Here is a 27818-nt window from a genome sequence, read left to right as displayed (position 1 = left end):
TTGTTATATTAAACTCCTCCAGGATTTGTGGTTTTATGTGATCAGAGAAAGAAAAACTGACAGATCAGGAAGAGAAGAGACAGTTGGATAGAAGAAGTTAGAGTGGCCACAGGAAACAAGAAACAGGCTAAGGTGTCAAACCACAGGACAATGTTTTATCATTTTTTTTTTCACCACGTCAGAAACTAAATTCCAGTAATTGCATGCCAATTTGCTGACGACAAGGCACTTCCTGATAATGAGCCTGGAAGTCTGAACGGCAGTTTCACAATCTGTAATTACATGTTTCCGCCCTTTACAATAAGGAAAGACATAGTTTACTTTCATTTTTGAGTCTGAGGCTCTTTTCAACGCTGTAGAAAAGGACAGAGGCTGTTAACTATGGCGGGTGAGTCCTTTTCTGACTAGCAGCTTGGGAGTAGGATCTTAGAAAACACTTGATTTATTGCTCTGTAATAAACACAAGAAAGGAAGTGTGCCACTAGCACACATTCTGAATTCCTTTTCTTACTGATTGTGTGTAGTTTGAATCATGGGACCTGTTGTTAGAGAGATCATATGTTTTCCAGATGTCTTCTAGCCAGAAAGAAGTTAATTCTTTTCTTTTAGTTTCTGGTAATCATTCTTTTCTTTTAGTTTCTGGTAATCAAAGGGAGGGTAAAGAAAGCCAGAGGAAGTTATTTGTGTGTTCTAGAAGTTTCAAAATGCATTCTGAAATATTTCTTTTGATTCCAAATTAATTGCCCAGATCATAAACCTTTCTCCCAGAATCAGATCTGAGAGCCTCTGAAGTGTTACCCTCTTTGACATCTCTTATTGTGAATTACATTTTTTCTCTGTTTAAAGTGATTCAATTTTTCCCCTTTGTCTTTGTTCCTGGTACTGACTACTTTAATATAATATTTCATGGATTAATATCACTGTTGTTTTGTTTTGCTGTTGTTGTCGTTTTTAACTGATCTCCTTCTCTCCAGGACTTAACTCTCCAATCCATTCTGCACACAACTTTCAGGTCATCTGTCTTATACACAGAAGCTGAAAAAGCCTAAGGGATAGAGTCATGAGTTACTTAGGCAGCTAGTATTGCAGCAGGTAATATGCTTCTTTGGCTTCATTCTCCTCGTAGGCAAAGGGAGAAATTGGACTAGATCAGTGGATTCTAAACCTTCTAACATATCACAGTAATCTGTAGTCATATAAAAAAGTCAGATGACTACCCCCTTTCTCACCGTGAATAGCTCAATCTTAAATACCCTGCAGGCATTTATTACCTTTGAAGATTGTCACATAATTCTTATGAAACTGACTTGACATAGGTTTGTGTACAGATTAGTGTTATTAGGAAAGTTGACCAGTTAGTTAACACTCTCTGCTTACCTGCTAGTGATCTATTAATGTAATTAATTAACTTTGCTCAGGGACATACAGTGGCTCCCTATTGCCTTTTTAAAAAAATATTTGAACTTTCAGACAAGTTCTTCTACCTTTTGAAACATGTGTATCCATTTTTTCCACTAATCTTTGTAAAGCATGATTTCAGCTTCATAAAAAAATACTGTATTTACTTCACTTATATTACCTTGTTGTTGAGTTTCTTTACTCCTTTGATTCTCCCTGTAGAACAATTCTCTCCGAGGTTTATGTCTTACTTCACAACATTTAACTTAAGCTCCGGAATCAAGGGATCATTAGATAAAGATAGGGGAAATTGAAAGCCACTAGTCAAAAACAAGTCGTGGTTTGATAATTATAAACAACCAAATGTAGTCAGTTATTGCTACCTTAAACTCCTGAGGAATTGTATCCTATAATATGTTTAAGTATTACTTCACTTTACCTGGAACCAAAACTGTGGTACTGATGAGTTTTTCCCTCTAATTGATTCCTTCCATTTTTATTATCACTGCTGCTTTCATTCAGTGATTATAATAACAAAAAAAATTCTATAGTAACCGTCTCTTTAAAAAATACTTAGCGTATGATAGCTATTTCATGCACTCTCTCTGATTTAATATTTAAAATCAATGAACACAGTTGTGCTATTATTGCCATATTATAGTTGAAGGGGATACTTAGAGAATGCCTTCAAAATATGCTTTAGGTCAAAAGTCTGTTAGGAGGAGTGGTCTCAGGTGGGCATGACTCTCAAACTCTGCTATTACTCTACCTTTCTGCAAACATCTTCAAATACTTGCCCTGTCTCTGATCACTGCCACTTCAGTCCTGGCTTCATATTTCTATTTTTTCTAAAGCCCAGCTCTTCCAGTTTTCTGGTTACACCCAGACACCCGCACGTCTTTGTGCTTCTTTCTTCACTGCTCTCTGCCAAGAGACCAGCCCCTAGTTTTCCAAGGGCCAAATTCCTACCAGTCCTTCAGGTCTCAGTGCCAAGCCCTGCCTTCTCTGGAAAGCTATCTTCTACCTGAGTCACACTTTGCTTATGCTTTTCTTGAGCTTCTGCTAATGATTTACATTCTTATAATATTTTTCATTTTACTTATTTGCATATCTATTTTCCCACTTGACTGCAAACTTTACAGTGTACAAACATGCTTCAAAAGTGGTACCCCCAATACTAGCAGAGTTAGTTTCAAGAATTTATGCTGATTAAATGTACCTGAATGGACAGGGGAATGAACACGCCTTCCTTCTGCTGAAACGTCCAATATGCAACTATCGTCTGTTAAATGAAATCAAACTTACCTGATTTGCTATTAAGAATTTGTAATCGCCAGGCGGGTTCACCTTGCCCACTGCTTAGACAGAGCCAATTTATAAAGACAGGGGAATTGCAATGGTGTAAGAATAATTCACACAGAGTCGGCTGTTCGGGAGACGGAAGTGTTATTATTACTTAAATCAGTCTCCCTGAGCATTCAGAAATCACAGTGTTTAAAGATAATTTGGCAGGTAGGGGCTTGGGAAGTAGGGATTATTGATTAGAATCATAGGGTGTCAAAGTGAGGTTTTCTTGCTGTCTTCTCTTCCTGGGTACGATGGCAGAACTGTTTGGGTTAGATTACTGCTCTGGGTGGTGTCAGCTGATCCACTGAGTACAGTGTCTGCAAAATATATTAAGTGCTGATACTAGGTTTTAAAAAGTGATATTATCCCTGGGAGCACAAGGGGGACGTTCCGACTCTAGGAGCCAGAGGCTGCATGACCCTTAAATAGTAATTTTTAATCTTGTAGCTAATTTGTTAGTCCTGCAAAGGGAGACTGGACCCCAGACAAGAAGAGTGTTTTCGAGAAAAGGCTGTTATCAATTTTGTTTCAGTCAAACCATGAACTGAATGTTCGGCCTATACCCAGGAATGAATAAGAACAGCTTAAGGGATAGAAGCAAGATAGAGTCGGTTAGGTCTTATTTCTTCACTGTTGCAATTACCTCAGTTATAATTTTGCAAAGGCATTTTCAGTCCCTCCATTTGGGTTTTCTAATAGCTTAATCTGAAGGTGTAGGCTCTGAAGATGGGAAAAGGCCATCGATCACTCTGGCTTCTTCCTGCTGACAGGGGACATGGTGGAAATTAGAGTGAACCTCAAGGTGAGAAGAATGGAACCACTTTGCAATTGTATGAGCACACTCATGCAGGACTGACTGGGTTTCCAATGCTTGCAATGCAAAAACATTAGTACTCTCCTCTGTAGTTTTACTGTGATATTTAAGCCAATAGCCTCCTGTAAGGTAAATAACAAATCCTAGGATGAAGAGGACAATTCTCAATTTTAAAAGCAAAGATTTGAAAGCATTAATTTGGGGACTTCTAATCCACAAAGAATTTAGGATTTAGTCCAAACTGTAGAAAAAACTCAAGGACAACTAACAACAGATGTATTTATATGTTTTCTTTTGAAGCATAATTTTTCTCTCCAGATCCATTTTTATTAAAAATAAATTATGATAGAACTAATGTGTTTACCAAAATAAGTTTTAGTCTTATTGTACTTGGCCTGACTATTTGCATAAAGTGCAGTAAGAATAATTATTTTTTATTTAAGCTGTTTATTGTTTAAATTGGCTTTGATGGAACTCTGTTTCATGAGGAATCTCAGATAAGACTTTTTAAGAGCTGATCCCAGCCACATATTTGTACCCTTAAATACCTATGGGTTGGGTAAATTCCTTTTCTCTCAAGGTCCCAAGATAACTTGGAGCTCATGAACCTGTTAGAAAGTGATATTCTTTACTTACTACAGATCAAAAACCTTGTACAAGGACTCTGTGTAGACAAGGTATGAGGCCAGATTCCCCAAAGGGCTTTCATTGACTGTATAAATCAACTTTGATTCTTTAAGGGAAGTGTGACATTCCAGTCAAAGCCTTGGTAAAATAACCAATTTTTTCAATTGTGTCGTGTTACAAAAGAAAACAGATTTTTATTGTACTTACGGAATTAACCATGTTGCCATAAATTGAGAATACTTACAAAGAGTTTCCAAATTCTGGAGAAATCAGGCAGAGAGAAACAAATATGCTTCAAAATTTTTTCACAGGAGTGTATTTTACCTACTTGTTAAAAGTTGCAAATATCTCTAAAGAAATAAGTTATCTTGACTCTGAAAACAAAAGGATTGGTAACTTTTAAGACATCAGCTCTCTGTAAGAGTCCTGGAAGTTTCATTTTTTTCCTCTATTCCAATAGCACAATTTTTTAAAGTTATCTGAGACCTGCACTCAGAGTCCTATATCTGATTATTTACTGCCTTTTGAAAAGGACCAAAGCAAGACAAAATGTCTGTGGATGACAAAAGTCTATAGACCCTATTAAAGCCATAATCAACTAGGAATTTTGCTTACTTCTGTGGCATCCAACAATTTTTACATAACAATAATTACTAATAATGTACACTAAATAATATCAGAATTATAGAAGTTAATATAAATACACAGAAGACAGAAAATTCAGTACTTCAAAGATTTTTTATTTGCCAGTTGTTAACCGGATTACTGGCTTCAGAGGGGAGCCCTCGGAGGAACGAGGCCAGAAAAGCATGCATTTTTTTCCGAGCCAAATAAGCAGCCACGGCTGAAGGCAAAGACAGATCTCCAAAATGAAGGGTGCCATTTTATACTGGACCCTTGATCCCCCAAAGGAGGGAAATATTACTGGAGAAGAGAGAACAGTGCTTCTAACCTGCATTTTATTGCAAGGCAACCTAAAGCCAATCAGCCCATTTTGAAATCAGGCCATCCCCCAAGGAAGTCTCATCTCTCAGTCAGTTATGGGGATGTTTCCACATCTTCCAGGTGGCCCGGAGCATGCTTCTCTAATTCAAGTGTGCAAAGAGCCAAGTATCCCTCTGAAAATACTATTAGCCATCCCTTAAAGTATATTTCCTACCTAGTTATTACATACCAAAGCCCTCTCATAATGCAAAGTAATTTCTGATATCCTCAAAACTCAAACTGTCAGACAACACAATGCAAAACAGAACAGAGCCTTTGATTTTGAGAGGGATCTATCTACTTTTAATTCCTTGGGTGTCATGAAGAAAACAGAGGGTTTTTTGTTTGTTTTTTTGTTGTTTGTTTTTGCCGAAATGGGGTCTGTGGTGCCTCCTCTGTTTTTTCCAAGGAGTCCCAGGCTATCAGAAGTTATCTTAGGGCCTCTTATGTGTGCATTAAGAGTGGCAAGACAAAAAAATGGAGAAAAATAATTCAGTTGACTAAGAAGAAAAAAACATTTTATGGCTAAATGAGATCCAAGAAGAGAAAAACATTAAAGCCTTTTAAAATTATCCATAACTTGTTTATTCACTTTTAATTAAGCTGACTTTTAACCATAGTGCTCTTAAAAAAATCCTTTTAAATTTCTTATTACCCAACTTTAGCCATGCGGCCAATATTTCTGGCTTTTGAACTTTACAAAAAGTAACCTCCCAGGTGCTTCAAAGACATGGTAAGCAGTTTCTTTTTACAAGATTTAGAATTTCCCCAAGGTAGTTCAGAGAAAGGAAAATTCAAGAGAGGAAATCAGAAGCTATCCATGGAGTTTTGGGAGAACCTCATTAAATGGCAAAGTTATGCAAATAGTAAGCCAGAAAGAAATCATTCCAGAAGTCAAGAATAGAATCTGGGCAGCTATTGTCAAAAGGCAAAGTCTTAGCTACTGAGTTACAGTCTTGAGAAGTTTCCATTGCTATTCCAAGAAGGATACTAGAGAAGCCATTTTTAACGTTACCAAGGTTTTTAACTGCTCAAGAAAAATTTTTAGGGCTGGATGGTGTAAACCAAAAGAAAGTATCCACATTTGGTCACAAGATTAAGATCTTAAGGAGACCAAACAAGACAGAAATTCCATACAGTATTGGTTTCAGGGACCCATAGCAAAGTTTATAATTGTCCAGCCTGCTGAGCTGGCTTGAAAAGCAGGTTTAAAGGGGTCCTAAACCCATATTATATCCTGCAATACCCCTCTTTCTGTTACAGAACACTGAAAGACAAATTCTTAGCAGAAAATACACCAGATTTGCTACAGGCTAGGACTAGTCTTGCAAATTCTTTTTTCTATTAATCAAACCCTTACAGAGAGACAAAGAGTGATATTTACTGTTTACACAGATGGAGAAAGAGAGTGAGACCAGAAACCTAGCTTGTAAGAATTTCTTACTCTTTTTGCTGGCATACCAGATTTCTGGGTTCCCTTCCTCTGCAACTTCCAGAAGAACGGAATGGCTTCTGATCACCCTGCTCACCTCACGATGGTTGTGGGATTCAAGCCACTTTACAAGAGAAAATCACCATTTTCTATCGTATGGAACCATAGGCAAGATTCTTAAAATGCAAGATACTGCCCAACCGGCTGCATGGGGAACTGTTTAACATTTTCCATCCCAGCAGAATTCACATAACAAAACAGACACTAGTCACCTCGTTCAGCACCCAATACCAACCTGGCAAAGGTCAAACTTTTTCCTGTTGGTCCCTGTTGTCTCTGATCCACTCCAGATGGGGAGGGATGACCTCAGAACAGTAATTCACAATGGAGACTCTGGGTAAGGCAAAGAGCAGATAGTCACCATGAGACAGGCCTGTTGAGCTTTCTCCAGGGCTCATCAAATGTAACAGGTAAGAAGAGTTCTCTGAGTTAGGCCTGCTGGACTTCCTCCAGCAATTCCATCTGAGATTCCCTCCACATATACAAACACGCACAAAGATGGGACAGACAGGGGGCCTTCCAAATCAGATGATCCCTAACCAGGAACTCTAAGAGTATCCCTTCCAAACTATCCTCCTGTTCTCTGTCTGAGAAATCTCAAAATCTTCCTGATTGAGGAGAAGTCTCCTGAACCAAGACTCTTCCTACTAGTTAGAGCCAACTGAGATCCCAGTGGAGCCATACATATACCCCGTGGTGGAGCGACAAAATATACCCTGCAATGGGGCTACAGACACCTCATCATATAGCTACAGACCAGTCAAGAGAAGGAAGGAGGCATTAGCAATGCCTAGTATATTCACCAGTTCTGACACCCTGCAATGGGGCTACAGACAGACACCCCACTATGGTGTCACAGAACCAGTAAGGAGAAGGAAGGAGGCATTGGCGCACCTAGATTACTCACCAGTCCAGACACCCTGCAATGTGACTACAGACAGAAACCCTGTGATAGGGCTACAGTTAGAGGACATCTATCCAGGATTATTTCTCCACTGCAATTAAATGCATGCACACTGGGTTGGCAGTGCCTGCCAGTGGAGACAGTACCAGAGCCAGCCCCTAGTCCAAGAGAACTAGGCGGCAACTTGGGCTAGCTTCTGGATCCATCGCTGGAGAGGAGGCACCAAACCACAGACAGGTAGCCACAAAGGCTTTCCCAGTCTGATTTCTTTCACTGTTGTAATTTCCTCCGTTATAATTTTGCAAAAGTGGTTTTCATATTCTTCAAGAGTTGAACCATACTTAAATTTTATTCATTTGTTCCTACATTGCCTTGACTACTGATTCAGTAAATAATTAATAAATATCCCCTGAATGCCAAAAATAATGCAGGTGTATTTCATGGCCCCTGTCCTCACAGAGCATAAAATCTAACAGTGGATAGTGATAAGTAGGCTGGGAATCACAATTAAATGGAGAAAAGAAAAAAAAAAAAGGCTGGACGTGGTGGCTCACACCTGTAATCCAATGCCAGCAATTTGGGAGGCCAAGATGGGTGGATCACCTGAGGTCAGGAGTTCGAGATCAGCCTGGCCAACATGGTGAAACCCCATCTCTACTAAAAATACAAAAATTAGCCAGGCGTGGTTGCATGCACCTGTAGTCCTAGCTACTCAGAAGGCTGAGGCAGGAGAATTGCTTGAATCCGGGAGGCAAAGGTTGCAGTGAGCCGAGATAGCACCACTGCACTTCAGCCTGGGTGACAGAGTGAGACTGTCTCACAAAAATATATAAATACATAAATAAATAAATGGAAAAAAATATGCTACTCTAAGGAGATACAAGGCGCCCTAGGGGCATATACCTCTGACCATGTCTCCTCTGGAAGAATCAGAGAGGATTCCCTTAAGAAAATACCATCTAATCTGATACTTGGAGGATGGACAGAGAACAGTACAAAAACCGGAAGAAATTAGAAACGGGGTTGCTGAAAATATACAGATCCCTAAGAAGAGACTTGATTACCTGGAATAAAAAGCCATCTAATCTGAGACTTGAAGGTTAGACAGACAGCAGTAGGAAAACAAGAAGGAATGAGAAGGTGGGGGCTGGAAATTCTATTTAGAGATCCCTAAATAGAAGCTTTCTAGAAACTAAATGAAAGGCGGAACGTTTTGAATGTAATGAGCAGAGTGGGAACAGTATCAGAAGATGAGTGAATGAGAAGGCCTAGATTAGAACAGGCTGAAAGTTTTCATGGTCAAATCTAGATATTGGAACACTCCTCATTGTGAAGAGTAGAAAGGGTGGAGAGTAGGTTGATAAAGTTCTTATGAATTTATTTCTTCAGAAAGAAAGGATGTTGGCCTGAATAGAAGTAATGAACAATTAGAATTGAGAGAAGTGGTCAGATTCTGAAAATATTTAGCAAATAAAATTGATGCAATGTGAATTAAGAAGGGAAATAAGATACAGGGAAGGCCAAAGAGGTTGAATATCACCAGCTTTTGCTGCTTTTTTTGTACATGGAGTATAGGTATTATTTACTAGTATATGGAAAAGAGAATGAAGGATGGAAATGAAAAAACGAACAGTTCATCTTTGTAAGTTGGGTTGAATGAGATTGTGAGATGTAGTTGAGATATCTCTTTGTATATTGGATGTGTGGGCTTCAATACCGACATCCACATCTGGGCTGAATCCATAAATTTGAGGATGATTTATTTATTATTTTAAGCATATAATGGATGCCATCAGAATGTGCAGATTATACCTCAGGCCATACTTTTACTTTACTTATTTATTTTTTTATTTGACAAATAAATATTGTATGTATTTTCTATGTGCAACCTTCTGCTTTTATGAGTTTAGCCTGTTTAGATTGTACGTATAAGCGAGATAATGTGATATTTTGTCTTTTGGTGCCTGGCCTGGCTTATTTTACTTAATACAATATTCTTCATGTTCATCAATATTGTCAGAAACAATAGGATTTGCTTCCATTTAAAAGCTGAATAGTGTTGCATTGTGTATATAAACCACATTTTCTTCATCTATTCATCTGTCTGCAGACATTTAGGTTGATTTTGTATCTTGGCTATTGTGAATAATGCTGCAATGGAAATAGAAGTTCAGATATCTCCTTGAGGCACTTATTTTCAAATTTGTGATGTATACTAAATAGTGGGATTTCTTGATCATATCTTTAGCTCTATTTTTAACTTTCAGAGGTGTCTCCATATAGGTTTCCATAAAGACCATGCTAATTTACTTTTTCTTTTTTTTTTGAGACAGAGTCTCACTCTGTTGCCCAGGCTGGAGGGCAGTCGTGGAATCTCGGCTCACTGCAACCTCCACTTCTAGGGTTCCAGCCATTCTACTGCCTCTGCCTGCTGAGTAGCTAAGATTACAGGTGCCCACTGCCACGCTCGGCTAATTTTGTATTTTTAGTAGAAGCAGGGTTTCATCATGTTGTCCAGCCTGGTCTAGAACTCCTGACCTCAGGTGATCCGCCAGCCTTGGCCTCACAAAGTGCTGGGATTACAGTCGTGAGCCACCACACAGGGCCTAATTTATGTTTTTACAAACAGGGTGTAAGAGTTTCTTTTTTTCTACATCCTCTCCACCATTTGTTATCTTTTGTCTTTTTGGTAATAGCCATTCCAACAGATGGGAAGTGGTATTTCATTGTGGCTTCAATTTCCCTGATGGCTAGAGAGGTTGATCATTTTTCATATACATATTATCTGTATGTCTTCTTTTGAAAAATGTTTATTCTGGTCCTTTGCTTATTTTTAAATCAGTTTATTTTCTTTCTATTTAATTGTTTGTGTTCTTTGTATTTTGCATATTAATTCCTTCTCAGATGTATGGTTTGCAAATCTTTTCTCCCATACTGTTGATTATCTCTTTAATCTTTTGATTGTTTCTTTGGCTGTGTAAAAGCTTTTTAGTTTATCATGTAATTTCATTTGCACATGTTAGCTTTTGTTTCCTGTCCTTTTGTGTCATATCCAAAAATTATTGTCTAGACCAATGTCATGAAGTTGTTCCCCTCTGTTTTCTTCCAGTAGTTTCACAGTTTGCGTCCTTACATTTACATATTTAACTCATTTTGAGTTTATTTTTGTATATGTTTAGAGATTTTTATTCTTCTGCATGTGGTTATCCAATTTATCCAATACCATTTATTGAAGAATTTGTTCTTTCCTGATTGTGTGTTCATGAAACCTTCGTTGAAAAGTCAAATTAATGTAAATAGTTGGGTTTATTTCTGGGTTTTTTGTCCTGTTCATTTGCTCTCTGTTTCTATTTTTATGCCACTATCGTGCTATTTGGATGACCGTACCTTTGTAGTCTATTTTGAACTCGGGTAGTGTGATGCCTGCATCTTTGTTCCCTTTACTCAAAATAGCTTTGCGTATTCAGGGTTTTTATTTTGTGATTCCATATAAATTTTAGGATTTGTTTCTGTTTTTGTAAAAGCTGCCATTAGAATTTTGATAGGAATTGCATTTTATCTTTAGATTTCTTTGGGTATTATGGACATTTTAATAATAGTAATTTTCTCATCCATCAACTCAAAATATATTTCTACTTATTTTTGTCTTCTTCAATTTCTTCTATCAATATTTTATAGTTTTGAGATTTGTTATTATTGTTGTTATTTTTGAGACAAGTTCTTGTTCTGTAGCCAAGACTAGAGTGTAGTGTCACAATTATTGCTCACTATAATCTCAAATTCCTGGGCTTAAGCAATCCTCCCACCTCAGACTTCCAAGAAGCAAGGACTATAGGCACATTGCTACGATGGCCAGCCAACTTTTGAAATTTTTTATACAGACAGAGTCTCAGCATGTTGATCAGGTTGGAATTTTATACTTTTATGTGTACATTTTTTTTTTTACCCACTTGGTTAAATTGATTTCTAAGTATTTTTGTAGCAATTTTAAATAGAAATTTATTTATTTTTAAAGATGGTTTATTGTTATACAGAAACACTACAGATTTTTATGTTTATTTTTTTATCCTGCAATTTTCTTGAATCTGTTTATTTGTTCCAAAATATTTTTGTGGATCCTTTAGGGTTTTCTGTATATAAGACCACTTCATTTTTAAACAGGCACAATTAAACTTCTTCCTTTCCAATTTTGATGCCTTTTATTTATTTTTTGTTGTCGAATTGCTCTGGCCAGAACTACGTTGAATAGAAGTGGTGAATGTGAGTATCTTTGTCTTCTTCCCTATTTTAGAGAAAGGGTTTTCAACTTTTCACCATTGAGTATGTTAGCTGTGTGTTTGTCATACGTGGCATTTTCTGTGAAAAGCTCTTCAATTTTATTGCTTATTATATTTCTTCACATATCATTTATTCAGTCAACACTATATTAGTTTACTGAGCACACAAATAAATAAAACAGAAGCCCAGAACTCAGGCAGATTGGATATCCCACAAACTAATCTGTGTACTGTTTGCAAATCACACTGTGTTCCAACATCTGTACATGATGTTGCAAGACTAATATTTTTGCTACCTGTTCTCAGAAGCCTTTGTGATCTCACCTGTTGGAATGTACTAATGTTTACTGAGCCCCTTAAACATCCTGTCTACATTCTCTTAAGAAGCTCTTCACCAACTGTCAGGCAATGTAGTTTGATGAATTAAGAATGGGGGCTCTGGATTCTGAATCACTAGATTTCAATTCTTATTCCCAGTTACTATATACTCGGTGTTCTTTCACATTATTTGAGTTAATTACTTATTACCTTTCATTTTCCATATAAGAGAGGTTAATATATGTTTTACATGGAATTTTTGTGAAATTTCAGTAATGCACTTGGCATGATGAGGACTCAATGAATATTAACTATTTTAATTGAACCATATCATGATTAACTATATAGAATATGGTGGAAAAAAACAAGATTTGAATCCTAATTCATGTGATATGAAGCAAGTTATTATTTAAATGGTAAATATAAAATAGGGAATGTAATAACTACCCCACTGGCTTACTGTGAGGGTCCAGTATATTAAAATTTGTAAAACCCTTGGTACAGTGATTTGTAAATAATAATGATAATTATAATGATGATTTACATTGCTTTATATGCATTCATTTTTTATTTATAATAAGTACATGGGAGATGTTACCCTTTATTAAGTTAATTTATGTTAGGTAACTTTTTTCCTGGTTTGTAATATCTAATGTCTTTCTCATAATAGTTGCCCAATAAACATTTATGAAAATATGAATTCAAGATAACCCAGACAATGAGGCTGGTGCTTCTGTGCCAAAGCTTTTGTGCAATGTCCTGACATGATTTCTTTAGATGTCATTTTGTGTCAACACTATCCTTACATCTACACGGATTGTATAATTGTCTTCATAGCATTGATTGAGAATTGATAAGATATCCGGCATTTCTCTGTACAATCTGCCAAAATCATATCTGTTGTATTGAAATAAAGGGTGTATTATTTTGATATCTATATTTCCTCATAAATATTCAAATTACTGTAAGGAGTAATACATTAACATGGTGTCAAATTAAATTAATCGACTACACTGGAAGATTAGTAATCAGGTTACTTTCCATTTTAAGTTTTCATTGACAGCAAGATTTGAAAGAATTATAAGTATGGATGCACTCATCCATTTATTCTTTAATTTATGTATTTAACAAGCATATTAAGTACTTTTAAACATTTTGAATATAAAGATGGGGGTATAGGATGTATGTTAAAAAGTGCAAATTCAAATATATAGTTCTTTCACCAAGAAAACTAAATACAGAAAAGAGTAAAAATCATATAGTCTAGTAGGAAGAATTTATATTCTAGACAAGAGCATTGACTTTCCCAGGAATATATATTTTAGGCAGATCATTATCACTATGGGTTGTGAACCAGTAAAAGAGAAAAATGAATGCAGTGGATGACCAGGAAGCTAACATGAGGTCCAATGCCACACAAGGAAGATGAGAAGCTAAAAGCAAAGAAAAGAAAAAGGAAAAAAAAGAAAATAAAAAGTATTAAGTGGCAATAAATTGTTAAACAACCGGGTGGGAATTTGATGAATGACAGAAATCTACGGGTACAGGAAGACAGATGGTGAAGTAGGACATACTTTCAGAAGCATTTCACATTGTAGAACTACATCTAAAGTGACGGTGAAACTCTTTAAGCTGCGCCCATAGTTAAAGGAGTCTTTCTATTTCTAACAGAGGGCAACCGGAGAAAAAAGCCACTTAAGATGTTGGAATCCCTGGGCAAAGATTTCCTCACAGGCGTTTTGGATAACTTGGTGGAACAGAATCTGCTGAACTGGAAGGAAGAGGAAAAAAAGAAGTATTATGATGCAAAAACTGAAGACAAAGTTCGGGTCATGGCAGACTCTATCCAAGAGAAACAACGTATGGCAGGTCAAATGCTTCTTCAAACCTTTTTTAACATAGACCAAATATCCCCCAGTAAAAAAGGTAAGACTGGTCTTTTACAATGAATGTCTCAATTTTCCCAGAATCTATTTAACTCCAAGGCCTAAGCAGTGTCTTCTGTGATAACCTTATCTTTCCCTTCCTCAACTATCATTTTCACTAAACCTATCATTGTCCTTTTAGAGACCACTTCACCTTTTGTAGGGTGGAATCCAGTTTACAATCACATAAAAGGCTGAGTCCTTGTGTTTAGATTTTGTGCAAAAATAGTTAATAGTTCACACCTTGTAGTAAGAGATACATAGAACTAAACCTAGATTCTGTCACCTGTGACCTATGCAACTTCCTGCAAGTTGCTTAACTTCCCAAGCTCCCTATTTGTTAGTCTTACCATCTGTGAAATGAAGACAATTCCAGTACTTTCTCATAAGATCGTCTAGGCCTAGAAACATTATAATGACAGGCACCACATGCCAACAACTCCCAAGATATTAGCTCTCATCTGGAACTCTCTCCTCTGAACTCCAGACTCATTTAGCTCTAGCAGTATATTCAACAGGTCTACTTGAGTGTTTTGCTGGCATCACAAAACAAATACAGCTAAAACTATACACTTTGTTCTCCAGAATAAAACTGTTGCATTTTTATTCCCTTTTCATCTCGGTAAACAGAAACAACATCTACCAAGTTTCTCCTACCAGAACACAACTGGTTTCTTCACCAATTAATAACAGTAATCAGTAGTTTTCTTGGCACATAGTGGATGCCTAAATAACATAGGATGAATAAATAAAGTATTATGCATTCAATAAATATTAGTTTTCATAATTATTATGTGGATGCTATGAACTAGACTTTTCCAGTGCTTACTTATTTCTGCAAGTTACAAAATATGATAAGGAGAATCTCTATAAAGTGTCTAAAATTTTAAAACTTCTTTTCAGAACTTTTGCCCCAGATTGAATTATGTATTATTAGAGGTTAAACATTCTCACATTGAAGTTCACCAGAGACAGACTCAATTCCCCCCCAGAATTTAAGCTTAAAGATTGAGCCATGAAGTATTACAGATTACCAATAATGATAAATAGTAATAAACAAAAGGAAATATAAATTGTTGAGACCTCACCATATCAAATGAGCTTTTTCAATCAGCACTCTTCTGTGAAGAAGGGGTGTTGCTACCAACAGGGAGCACGTGATAGCATGACAGTTGTTCAAGATTATAAGAAGGTAGCATCCTCATTCATATTTAAACTGGTCCCTTCGCAGGGCTTTTTGTTTGTTTGTTTTGTTTTTTTCTCAATCCTGGGATGGCATGGAAACAATCTCCGTTTTCAAAAAGTCAGTGATAGTGCAACTAATGGGAATTAGAGTAGAAGTAATAGAGGCTTCAGAATGGTTTTAGCAAACCCAGATATTACAATGAGCATTCGATTCTAAACTGAAGTAACCTATCTGATGAGCAGAGGCTGTGTCAGGAATAAGACAGCTGCAGCCCCTCACAGGCGGGGTCTAGTAGCTCCCTGGGCTCTATCTTCAGATGGAGTCTCCAGAGTGATCCCAGAAAAATTTAGGTACACTGCCAGTGTAACTACAGTGTACCCAGCTCTCTTTGGGCAGCAGTCTGTACTATAATATGTACTATCTTGTAATGAAATGATTTGCTTTCATGCTAATTTTACTATTGGATGTAAGATAGAAATCCTATCTCATTTTAAATTTTACCCGAAAACACTGTATCTACACATACACACATAATTATCATTAGGAGATGACTAAGTTAGGAAGTTCTCCAAACCTGTAAGTGAACTGGAAACAGAAAACTTTGGACTAGAAAACATACCCTCTAACCAGGGAATATCCAAGGATCCAGCATGTCTTCACATTGGCAGAATTTTCTGAAATAGGACCAAAGGTCATATATTACTGTGTAATCTATGAAAAGAGATGCTCAGAAGGTTTGACATTCATAGACACTCTTACAAGTTGTTACATCTCCAGAGCTCAGACTGGCTGGCTTTACAAATAGCTGGCTTTACAATTTGCACAGGGATAATTGAAGTTCATTTGTTCTAGAATCATTAAAAATTAACAGCAAAGTTGCTAAAAAATAATGCCTTGAAAGTACAAGATTCAATATTCTGTGTTTTGGTGTATGTATGTATCAGTATGTGTAGTGGGGATTAGGAGGGGACAATTACTCCAAAATGGGATTTTGTTCCATCCTATATGGGATAACTATTAAGCATTTGGCTTGTGGTTAAAAACACATGTTAAAATAATACTTTTTATATGTTATGTTAAATAAATGTTATTAGAATTAATGTTACCTGTTTAATTTTACCTTTTACGTGTGATAGTAGAAATTAAATATTGGACATGGAACACACATTAAATTTGTAGTAGATAGCACTCTGACAACTATTTACTCAGTATACTCTTGCACAGACACAATACAAAGTCCACACAGATAAATGAGTATCCTGGAGTAAAACCTTTGGAAAAATCAAATTCTTTCGACCGTATAAAGAAAGGCCAAATTTAACCCCAACATCATCGAAATGTTTTCCCCAGAATGATCAGAATGTATGATTACATGTTTGGGTAGATCTTCTTTTCTATCTTTTCCAGTAGCAATACATCTCCTGATGTGGAATACTAGATATGAGATACCACTAAAACCCCTGTATGTAAAGAAATCTTCCCAGGACATCTTCTCTCTCGAGCTTCTTAGGTGATAAATTGGGTCACAGAGGCAGAAATCACGATTTATGTTATGTGATATCCTGCAGCTCATCTGAATATGGAGGCTAGACCACCTGAGTCAGGAGAATCTGCAGATGCCCTCAAGCTTTGCCCTCATGAAGAGTTCCTGAGACTATGTAAAGAAAGAGCTGAAGAGGTGCTATGCTATCTGCATTAAACAGCAAAAAAGAAGAGAAATCATTGCTTTCCTTCAGTGCACCATTTCTTACAGCACTAAATGATTGGGGGTGGGGATGGCAGTAACCATTTTCAATACTGCTTTTAGTAAGGGAAAGATTATGTGACTTCACAATGATACCAATCCTCTCTCAACCCATAATGCAGATCATTTTATCACGAGTTGAGAGAAAATTGGTATTTCTATGGCTCATGTATTTATTCTTGTAATTATTTGGATTTTATGAAAATTGTAGCATTAGTCATGGAATAAACATATTTACAAGATAAGATAGCTGACTAGTAATTGGTTGCACTCTAGTTGAAAAGTCTAGACATGAAGGATACTTGGGAAATATAATCAAAGCTTGAAAAACAGTATACATTTATGTGTTAAAAATAGTAACAAAATAGCCATGCTTCCAAAGGCAAAGACTTTTGCTGTATTCATTTTTCAATGGAGCCAATGACAACATCTCTTGCTTTGTATGAAATTTGACCTGAACTTTGAATGCTAAGAAAGATTGGAGTAGTTGAAGAAGAGAAGAGAGAAGAAAAGGGGTAGAAATTATCTAGTTTCCTCAAGATTCTCGAATAACCATTTCAGATATGTCGTGGTTCTTTCCCTGGGTTCCTCAGAGAGAGAAAGTCAGTGTCTTTGATGCAAGTTAGAGCAGAAAGCAGCTGCATGAAGACTTAAAAAGCAACATTGACAGGCATAAGGGGGCTGAAAGAAGACTTGAGTAAATTAAATTTACTGCATCTCCATATCCTGCAGATCTATCCAATAAAGGAGAGAAATGACCGCACACGCCTGGCTCTCATCATATGCAATACAGAGTTTGACCATCTGCCTCCAAGGAATGGAGCTGACTTTGACATCACAGGGATGAAGGAGCTGCTTGAGGGTCTGGACTATAGTGTGGATGTAGAAGAGAATCTGACAGCCAGGGTAAGAACCCCTCAGTCGCCACAAACACATACATATTCAACACACATCCTTCTAATAACTATTTAGTTTCAACGAGCTCAACAAGGTTTAACAACCTGTGTGTGTGTGTGTGTATGCAAAATGAGAGTACTAGATTGGTAAATCTATGTCTCTTTGGTCCTCCAAATATCCTCAATTCTGGAAAACTAGACTAAACATGATTGGCACATGTTTTCATGTTTCTTATTGAATTCCAAAATCATGTGATTGGGATGTAGCCCCAAGAATCCCCAGAAAATTATAGACTAATGAATGCTAAATGGGAGTACACTTGTAAAACAAATATTGAGTCCTAAACCTGGTGCCAAGAGCTATTTTTAACATTGGGAATAGGTCTGTAAATGAGACAGGAAGTTCCCAGCCGGCATTCATCTAGGTTACAGTAGAAACAGTGAAATTTTAAGAAAAAAGACAACTTCAAGCACCAGGTGTGCATACGTATGCCTATAAAATAGTGACAAGACAGCCAAAAGTAAGCAAAAAGAAAAGAAAAAGGAAACATGAGACAGAATTGCAGCGTGGGGAGCAATGTTTTTGGATTGGTTGGAGACGGCTTTGGAAAGACACGAATGCAGTGCCTTCAAAGTAGGAGACGCTACTGTGAAAGAGCTGAGCTGAAAATGAACCTGGCACATGAGAAGCACAAAGAGAAGATCAGTGTGACTAGAGGTTGAAGGAGAATGGACACAGTATGAGGGTGGAGTATGGTCAGGCCAGAAGTTTGATTCTATTCTAAGCATAGTGGGATGGATTTTACAAAGAAAGTGCTGTGTTGCATTTATAACACATGACTCTTGGTAGGTAGGAAGAGAAAATATTGAGATGGAAAAGAAAAAGTAACATGAGTAACACATAACAATATACAATATACTAAGAAGAGAGTATGTCAGCAGAAAGAGAAAATGGGAACCCATAGCCCCATAGAGAAGGAAAAATAAAACCATAAAACAGTTGTCGTGACTGAATAAGCAATATGTGAAGCACCATGACCCAGATGTCACATACGCTTCTTGTTTCACTCATGGTAAATCTGGGACGTCCTATTAATTGTGATGCTTCTCTGACTGAAGTTAGACATTGCTCTTTTACAGGATATGGAGTCAGCGCTGAGGGCATTTGCTGCCCGACCAGAGCACAAGTCCTCCGATAGCACGTTCCTAGTGCTCATGTCTCATGGCATCCTGGAGGGAATCTGCGGAACTGCACATGATGAGAAAAACCCAGATGTGCTGCTTTATGACACCGTCTTCCAGATATTCAACAACCGAAACTGCCTCAGTCTAAAGGACAAACCCAAGGTCATCATTGTCCAGGCCTGCAGAGGTGGTGAGTGCTGAGACTGAACATCTAACAGTTACGAAGGTGTATGCAGAGGATTGTGATATTTGGTTTATATTTAGGGGAAACAATGTTAGACCCCATCCAGTGCAAACAAAGTATAATGAATTCTAAAAAAACTCTACCTAAGGGTCTAGTATAATGAGAAATTATCTCATCAGAGGAGAAATTTCTGTACAATTTTATCCACAGTAAGCAGTGAAGGAGATCATCAGAATCCCTAAATCAAAGTTAAACAGAAATATTGAAACTTTGGAATGGAATCATTTTCATGATAGCTTGATTTGTAAATGTTTTACAGACATTTGGACATTGAGTGGTTTGAGAAGAATTTTATTTGAAACTGGGGCCATTATGTAAAACAGCATCCCCTTTTCTTATAATTATTGAGGGGGATATTAGTAAACAAGTCACGGAACTTTAGAATGTTGCAGTTCAATTTTGCTCCAGAGATTCAATTGTCTCATGGCTGGCTGAGGATGGTGGTTCATGCCTATAATCCCAACACTTTGGGAGGCCAAGACAGGAGGATGGCTTGAGGTCAGGAATTTGAGACCAATTGTCTCATAGCTCTGGGAAGCTATTTTTCGAAAGAAAACAGATTTTTTTTTCTAAAAATGGTAAATTCAAGATGATTTCACTATCAGTAGGCACATTGTTGAATGACACTGGAGAGAAAGCTAAGTGGTGTGTGTGTGTGTGTGTGTGTGTGTGTGTGTGTATTTGTATCTGTGTGGCTCTATATGTATGAAACCAGTAAGAACGAATATTCAAAAAGAACAAGGTGGGCAACTGTGATAGCCATTCTGTGGGAGGCACAGCAGTGTGCAGAAAGTTAATGTCTCTACAGCAAACCGTGGGGAACTGTGGGTCAGAGACTCTCCAGCATCCTTGGAAGTGGCCTCTTCACGGTCACCTGAGAACCTGGAGGAAGACGCTGTTTACAAGACCCACGTGGAGAAGGACTTCATTGCTTTCTGCTCTTCAACCCCACGTATGTATCTTTCAGTGGCAATAAGGGATTTGTGGGCCTGAGGCTACCTTTTGAATGAATCTACAAAATCAAGAATCCCCATGTAACAATGATCTGATAGAATGTTGTGTGCTCTCTACATATTTTACATGATCTTATGTGTGATATGAAAACACATTCCTACCCCCTCCAAAACACACATTTTTGAAAATTGTACTTTTATTGTAAGTGTTACACTTTACAGAGGCATACCAAATACTAAAGCAACCCAATACATGGAAACCCATTTACCACTCACCATTTAAACATATGATGAATTCTGGTTTTTTTTTTTTTTTTTTTTTTAATTAAGCCCATTTAACATTTTACATAGTGTTTTTATGGATTCCAGGAATGACTTCTCTTTCGTAAATGATCAACTTCAAGTCTTCTTCTCCATATTTCCCATGTGATTCTACAATGACCAGTGCCATTGCATGCCTTTCTAGAACTGTGGATACCCTTTAAAATAAGTAGAAGAATTCAGTGGAATTATCCCTCTTTACAGAGGAAGGAATAGAAGCTCAGAAAGATGAAGGAACTCCTCAATGTTCACAGTGAGTAAGCAACAAAAAATTGCTACCAGGCTCCAAAGTTGTGGGGTTGATTAGGTCTAATATCAGGGAACATTGGTCAGTATTTCACTTCCAGGTAAGTATCTTAAGGACCGTACATTTAACTGTTTTTGATTTGTATATTTTTAAAATCTTATTTTTTAAAACCACTTTATTGAGGTATGATTGACATAAATAATGGTACATATTTAATGTGTACAACTTAATGAGTTTGGAGATATGTATGTACTTCTGAAATCATCACCACTATCTATGCCATGAACATATCTCTCTTCTCCAAAAGATTCTTCCATTTCTCTGTTAATTATTATCATCATTCCGTGATTGTGTGTGAGAAGTATACTTAGCATAAAATCTACTCTTTTAGCAAATTTCAAGTACATAAAACAGTATTGGTTACTATTGGCACCATCCTGTACAGTAGATTTTTATCACGTTTTTTGTCTTCTATAACTGAAACTTGTCATGTGTTCATCATTTTGTTTACTATATGGTGAAAGACAGTGTGGCATAATCTGCAAACAACCATAGAGCCTGGTAGCAATTTTTTGTTGGTTACTCAATGTGTGAACATGGGGAAGTTGCTTCATCTTTCTGCGCTTCTATTCCTTCCTCTGTAAAGTGGGATAATTCCAGTTATTTCTCAAGTCCCTATAAAAGCCGAGAGAATGAGCGTGAGTTTTGTAGTAGAAAGTCAAACCCAAGAATCAAAATTCATTCATTACACAATCTCTTGCAATGCTTACGAACTGCAACTTTTGGTCACCTTTTGCTAGGTTTTCTGTTTACTTTCTGTGGAAAGTGGGTAAATGTCAGGTTGTAAGTGCTTCCTACAAATCTGTAAAGATAATTCCCAAGCTATGCTTTTCTTTTTTAAAAATTCTCAAAATGAAAATATAAACAAAAACATATTGAAAGTCATATCCTAAGGCATATCCATCTGTGTCATCATAGATAACGTGTCCTGGAGAGACAGCACAATGGGCTCTGTCTTCATCACACAGCTCGTCACATGCTTCCAGAAATATTCTTGGTGCTGCCACCTAGAGGAAGTATTTCGGAAGGTAAGTGTCTCTTTCTTTTCTGGTTATTCATTTATTTCTTCAGGAAGAATTTGTCATGATTCGCCTTTCACTTCACAATGACAATCTTTGTCAGGGAAGTGAAAGTAGAGAGGTACCTAGTTTCTGTCGTTCGGCTGTTTGAAATATGGCTAAAGAAAAGACAATTCCAATATATCCCAGCAGAAGATCAAAGTAAAATAAAAAAATGTCAACCCTAAGCTTTATGTTATGGACTATAAGTTCTTAAGTTTTAGAGAAGAAAAAATATTTTGAAATAATTACTTAGTTTACTAAATAGATGAAATCTGAGTGGTCCGCTAGGTCATGGAGTTCCTCCTAGTGACAGAGGGGTAAATGAGCCCTACGTGACGTAAGCCTATCTTCTAGGACTCACATTTTCGTGGGAGATACGGATACTGAAAATGTGGGTTAACCAACGAATATGAGCTTACAGATTGTGATAGGATCCATGAAGACATGTGAGAGGGAACAAAATGAAGTCATTCTTTCAATAAAATGTGTAGAAGGAAAGATTTTCTATTCCTTGCCCAACTTGGGACATTCCTTATTCCCACTACTTCCTATATTATTTTTCTCCATAGCTCGTACCTCCACCTACTCAGCATATATTAATAGTTTATTTATGTGTCTGTTTTTTTAAACCTGTATTTACTCATTAGCATGCAAACTTCAGGATGGCAGGGATTTGCTCAGTAATTCAACAAACCGGGCATGTGGCAGATATTCAACTAATAATTATTGAATAAATAGATGCATAAATACATAGATAAATGCTCCCTCTTGTTTAAAGAGAAAATGGGATAGGCATTAACATAGAATAGTATAATTATTAGTAAAGTAAAAATTGTAGAAAACAGTAAAACTCCTATGGGAAAAGAAAGATACACCTTGGCATTTAAAGAAGAAACCATCCAGGACCAGCACAGTCACTCATTCCTGTAATCCCAGCACTTTAGGAGCCCGAAGAAGGGTGGAGTGGCTTGAATCCAGGAATTTGAGGCCAGCCTAGGCAACATGGCGAAACCCGTCTCTACAAAAAATACAAAAATTAGCCAGGCATATTGACTAGAGCCTGTAATCTGAGCTACCTGAGAGCTGAGGTAGAAGAATCACTGGAGCCCAGGAAGCAGAAGTTGCAATGAGCTGAGATTGCACCACTACCCTCTAGCCTGGACAACAGAGTAAGACCCTGTCTTATTAAAAAAAAAAAAAAGTACTGAAAGGAGGAGGATGAGAAGGAGGATGAGAAGGAAGAGGAGGAGGAGGAGAAGGAGGAGGAGGAGAAAATGCAGCATAAATTGAGACAGAGTTCCTGTGAATAGAAATCTAGGAAGTTAAATCTTTTAAATCTTTTTGGATAATTAGGAGATAGACATCGTACTTTCAAGGATGTTCATAGAAAAAGGAACTGAAAATTCTGGATTTAGGATAAGTAGACTCTTACCAATCATTGATTCAGAAAATCTTCAAGATCAGCTTGGTGGTGGAGATATGAAAGTTGTTCAGTGTTTGGGTCTTAAGATACTGGGGCTGGGCGCGGTGACTCACCCCTGTAATCCCAGCACTTTGGGAGGCCGAGGTGGGTGGATCACAAAGTCAGGAGTTTGAGACCAGCCTGGTCAACATAGTGAAACCACGTCTCTACTAGAAATACAAAAAAAAACACAATTAGCTAGGCTTGGTGGCGGGCACCTGTAATCCCAGCTACTTGGGAGACTGAGGCAGGAGAATTGCTTGAACTTGGGAGGCAGAGGTTGCAGTGAGCTGAGGTCGCACATTGTACTCCAGCCCAGGAGACAGTGCAAGACTTCAACTCAAAAAAAAAAAAAAAGATAAGACAAGATACTCAGATTTAATTCTCCTTCAGTTGAGAAATCAGCTTTGGTGGGCATTGAAAGTACAGAGTCCTTCCTTATCCAGTTTTCATGAACAGTTTCCAAGGAATAACTTATTGTCAGATCTGTAGGTCAGAAATGGAAAATAGAGAAAATGAATGTTGAAAGACGTTGGATTAGCCATAAGGTGTTTATTTTGATGTAAATAGTGCAGTCTGACAGGGAGTGTTAATTCTAAGAGGCAGGGTGCAATGTTGAGGAGTTAGAATGCCCATGGGCTTGGTTCTATGAAACCTGCAAGCTCTTTTCATTCCAGGTGTTGTCTGGTTCATGGTGCAAGATGCTTTCTGAGACCTGAAAAGAGTCTTGTCTCATCTACAGCCTATTTTATTTTTCAGGTACAGCAATCATTTGAAACTCCAAGGGCTAAAGCCCAAATGCCCACCATAGAACGACTGTCCATGACAAGATATTTCTACCTCTTTCCGGGCAATTGAAAATGGTGAAGTATTGAGAGTTGTTGGTGGTGTGTGAAATAAATGAGAGAGTGATATTGGTGGTTAGGTCCAGTGACAAATGACAGCTGAGTACTTGGATGGTCAAATTGGTGTTTTTGTTGATATAGTCTGGTGATTATCTGCTACTTTTTTTCTGACTTATATGCATTTGGACTCCTCCAACTCTACAATTAATCAGGCAATCAATCAATCAAGGAAGTAAGAAAAGCTGCAGCAGAGTGTGATAATGAAAAACTAAGGATAACAACTATTAAAATGGAAACATGCTCATGCTTCCATTACTATTTATATTCATTTATCTCTCATAGTCTTTCTCTTTTATTCTCCCTTTCTTACATACACACACACAGAGAGAGAGAGAGAGAGAGAGAGAGAAAGAGAGAGAGAGACACTAAGTAACCAAACACTGCATCAAACCCTGAACAAAATGGAGTAAACAAAGGAGCTAACTCTGGAGAAAGCAGCATTTTGATCCGCTGAGTAAGGATGTCACAGCAAATACCACATTACCGACATCCAGGTACCATTACCAGATAGTAGAAAATACATCCTACACTGTAGAGTTTGTGTTGATCTAGGCTCTGGTTCTCAGACTGTTCTCACAATGCAGATCACCAATCACTCAGAGTTGGCTTCTGAATCCTCAATCACAGTCAAGAAGTTCCTTCAAGCTCCAACGTAACTTTTGTTATTATTTTGATTACAATGTTATAGAATGGGTACATTGAGTCTGTACCAAATGATTACTTTCTTCACTCATAACAGCTTTATTTCACACTAGATTATAAGACTATTATCAGTTTATCTCCAACATGCATACTTAAAATTATATTTTATAGTGAATTGTATAAAGTTGTTCTCAATACTTCCAACATTTACCACATAATTTTTTACTCTTGGTTTCTGACACTTCAGTCACAATATTGCATCATTTCAGCGTAACAGCTTTCAGTGCCTAATCCATCCAATGGGGTGACATTTGGACATGGAACTGTTTGTTGACCAATATTTGCCAACACTAACTATGCACCAGATTCTGTTCTAGATGCTTGGAATATGCCAATTAACAAAGTAAATAGATTTCTTACACTCAGACAGCGTATATTCTAGTGAGTAGAAACAGAATCTGAAAACATAAAGTGGTAAATACATCACAGGTCAGAAAGCAAAAAAAGATAAAAGGAAGAATAAAGGAAGAGAAAGGAAAACGCAGAATGATGGATACTGTACTCCTATAGATATTTCACTCAAAAGCTTTTCTTGAAATAATGAAATCAGAACAAAGAATGGAGAGAGTTGGGGAGTGAATAACGTGGTTCTTATGCAGGGAAAGTGTTCCAGCACAGAATACAGCCAGTGCAAATGCCCTGGGGTAGCAATGCGCTAAACATATTTAAATAACTGCAATGAGACAGTGTGACCAAAAGAGAACGTTACTGGGGAAAATGGCAGAGACAAATTAGGAGAAGCAGTGAGAAGTCAGATCTCATGGTTCTATGTTATCACATGGTAAACCTTTAAAAATTATTACCTGAGTGAGACAGGAAGCCTTTCTAGTGCTTTAGAAAAAAGAAGTGATATGCTTTAAATTAGGTCTTACAAAGATCACATTTTGGTAAATAGACTAAGATGTCACAAATGGAAATCAAGGGAAGTGGCAAGAGCACATGGAAGAGGATGCAAGAAAAATCATGATGAGGGATGGGATGAGGCAACAAGGGTGACCATCTTGACATTCTGTTCTTTCTCTCCCCTGCAGGAAGCCACAAGCAGCCCAGTCCTCCTTTATCAACTTCAAGGAGCACCTTCATTAGTACAGCTTGCATATTTAACATTTTGTATTTCAATAAAAGTGAAGACCAATGAATGGTGTCTTTTTCTAATAGTGAATATAATTTCAATGAAAATGGTGGGTGAGTGGAAATGGAGGAAGCTAACTGGATTTTCGAGTTTTATGGCTCATGAAATATCTACACTTGGCTGATGAAGAAAACTGACTGCGACTTACCCCCAACAACAGGATGAAAGAAGATGTTACTGCCGGGCGCGGTGGCTCACGCCTGTAATTCCAGCACTTTGGGAGGCCGAGACAGGCGGATCACGAGGTCAGGAGATCGAGACCATCCTGGCTAACACGGTGAAACCCCGTCTCTATTAAGAAATACAAAAAAAAAACTAGCCGGGCGAGGTGGCGGGCGCCTGTAGTCCCAGCTACTCGGGAGGCTGAGGCAGGAGAATGGCGTGAACCCGAGAGGCGGAGCTTGCAGTGAGCCGAGATCCGGCCACTGCACTCCAGCCTGGGCGACAGAGCGAGACTCCGTCTCAAAAAAAAAAAAAAAAAAAAAAAGAAGATGTTACTGAAAACTATAGTGGGATACTGCCTCATACCCATTTGAATGACTCCCATCAAAGAAAACCCCCAACAAACAGAAAATAACAAGGGTTTTCAGGGATGTAGAACAATTGGAATCCTGTGCTCTGTTGGTGAGAATTTCAAATGGTACAGCCATCATGGAAACCTGTATGGTAGTGCCTCATAAAATTAGAAGCAGAGTTACCATATGCTCCAGAAATTCCACCTATAGGTACATAACTAAAGTAATTGAAAGCAGGGTCTCAAAGATATATTTATACACCCCACCCACATTTATAGCAGCATTGTTCACAATATCTAAAATGTGGAACTATCCAATAACTGATGAATGAATAAGCAAAATGTGGTATATAAACATAACGGAATTTTATTCAGCCTTAAAAGAGAAGGAAGTTCTGACGTTTGTTACAATATGAATGAACCTTGACATTATGCTATGTGAAATAAGGCAGCAATAGAAAATTCATACCGTATGATTTCCCTTACATGAGGTACCTAGGGTATTCAAATTCATAGAGACAGAAAGTAGAAGGGTGACGGCCAGGGACTGTGGGGAGGAGGAAATGGGGAGTTATTATTTAATGATATAGAATTTGAGCTTTGCCAGATAAAGAGGAATTCTGCAGGAAAATGGGGGTGACTGTTATATGACATTATGAATGGATTTAGCATCAAATACTACATTTAAAAATGTTAAGATGGTCGATTTTGTGGTATGTATTTTTAAGACAATAAGGCATTGGGGAAAAAGGGGATAATCGGAGGTGAGAAAAGATGGAATAAATTGCACCCAGGAAATTCTGATCAACTTACACAAAAGAGAATTAAGCTACTATGCAAAACTGATGAAAGAAGACATGAGAGTAAATTATAGTATTTATTATTTCAAAATGAATCAAGGAAATAATTGGAAATCACACCACCATCAAATATTATGTAGAACAGGAGAGGAATTTGGCAGTGTGAATGAGCTACATTTCATTTTTCATATGAGACCGTTAACCACTTTCTGCTGTGATAAATCTTAGCAAAACTAGGAGTCCAAGCATATATGTCTTTTTTTCCCCCAGAGTGTTAATCAAACTGAGTTAGGCAACTTTACTTTCACACACCTGTGATG

At 37.4% G+C, this 27818-nt stretch overlaps 2 protein-coding genes across 3 annotated transcripts in view; both read left to right on the top strand.

Moving 5' to 3' along the window:
* LOC112605953 (caspase-1-like) overlaps positions 1–326 on the top strand; it is a 105069-nt gene extending 104743 nt beyond the window's left edge. The window contains exon 9 of the mRNA XM_025355827.1: positions 183–326. The gene's annotated coding sequence lies outside the window, so the exon portion shown is untranslated. The remainder of the gene's footprint in view (positions 1–182) is intronic.
* On the top strand, positions 282–26187 carry LOC112605779 (caspase-4). 2 transcript variants are annotated; one of them, XM_025355646.1, is made up of 9 exons: positions 282–388; positions 13833–14087; positions 16841–16950; positions 17749–17922; positions 19053–19287; positions 20150–20293; positions 21841–21950; positions 24205–24308; positions 26084–26187. In XM_025355646.1, exons 1-8 carry the CDS (start codon positions 382–384, stop codon positions 24301–24303), a joined length of 1134 nt encoding a protein of 377 aa, XP_025211431.1. In that variant the 5' UTR covers positions 282–381; the 3' UTR covers positions 24304–24308; positions 26084–26187. The 2 variants fall into 2 exon arrangements, with proteins under 2 accessions (XP_025211431.1, XP_025211432.1); XM_025355647.1 differs by lacking the exon at positions 282–388 and adding an exon at positions 12150–12248.
* Positions 26188–27818: the final 1631 nt, after the last annotated feature.

The sequence above is a fragment of the Theropithecus gelada genome, chromosome 14 (genome assembly GCF_003255815.1).
Source record: "Theropithecus gelada isolate Dixy chromosome 14, Tgel_1.0, whole genome shotgun sequence".
Lineage (NCBI taxonomy): Eukaryota > Metazoa > Chordata > Mammalia > Primates > Cercopithecidae > Theropithecus > Theropithecus gelada.
The sequence above is the reverse complement of the archived record's forward strand: the minus strand, read 5'-3'. Positions and strand labels throughout refer to the sequence as shown.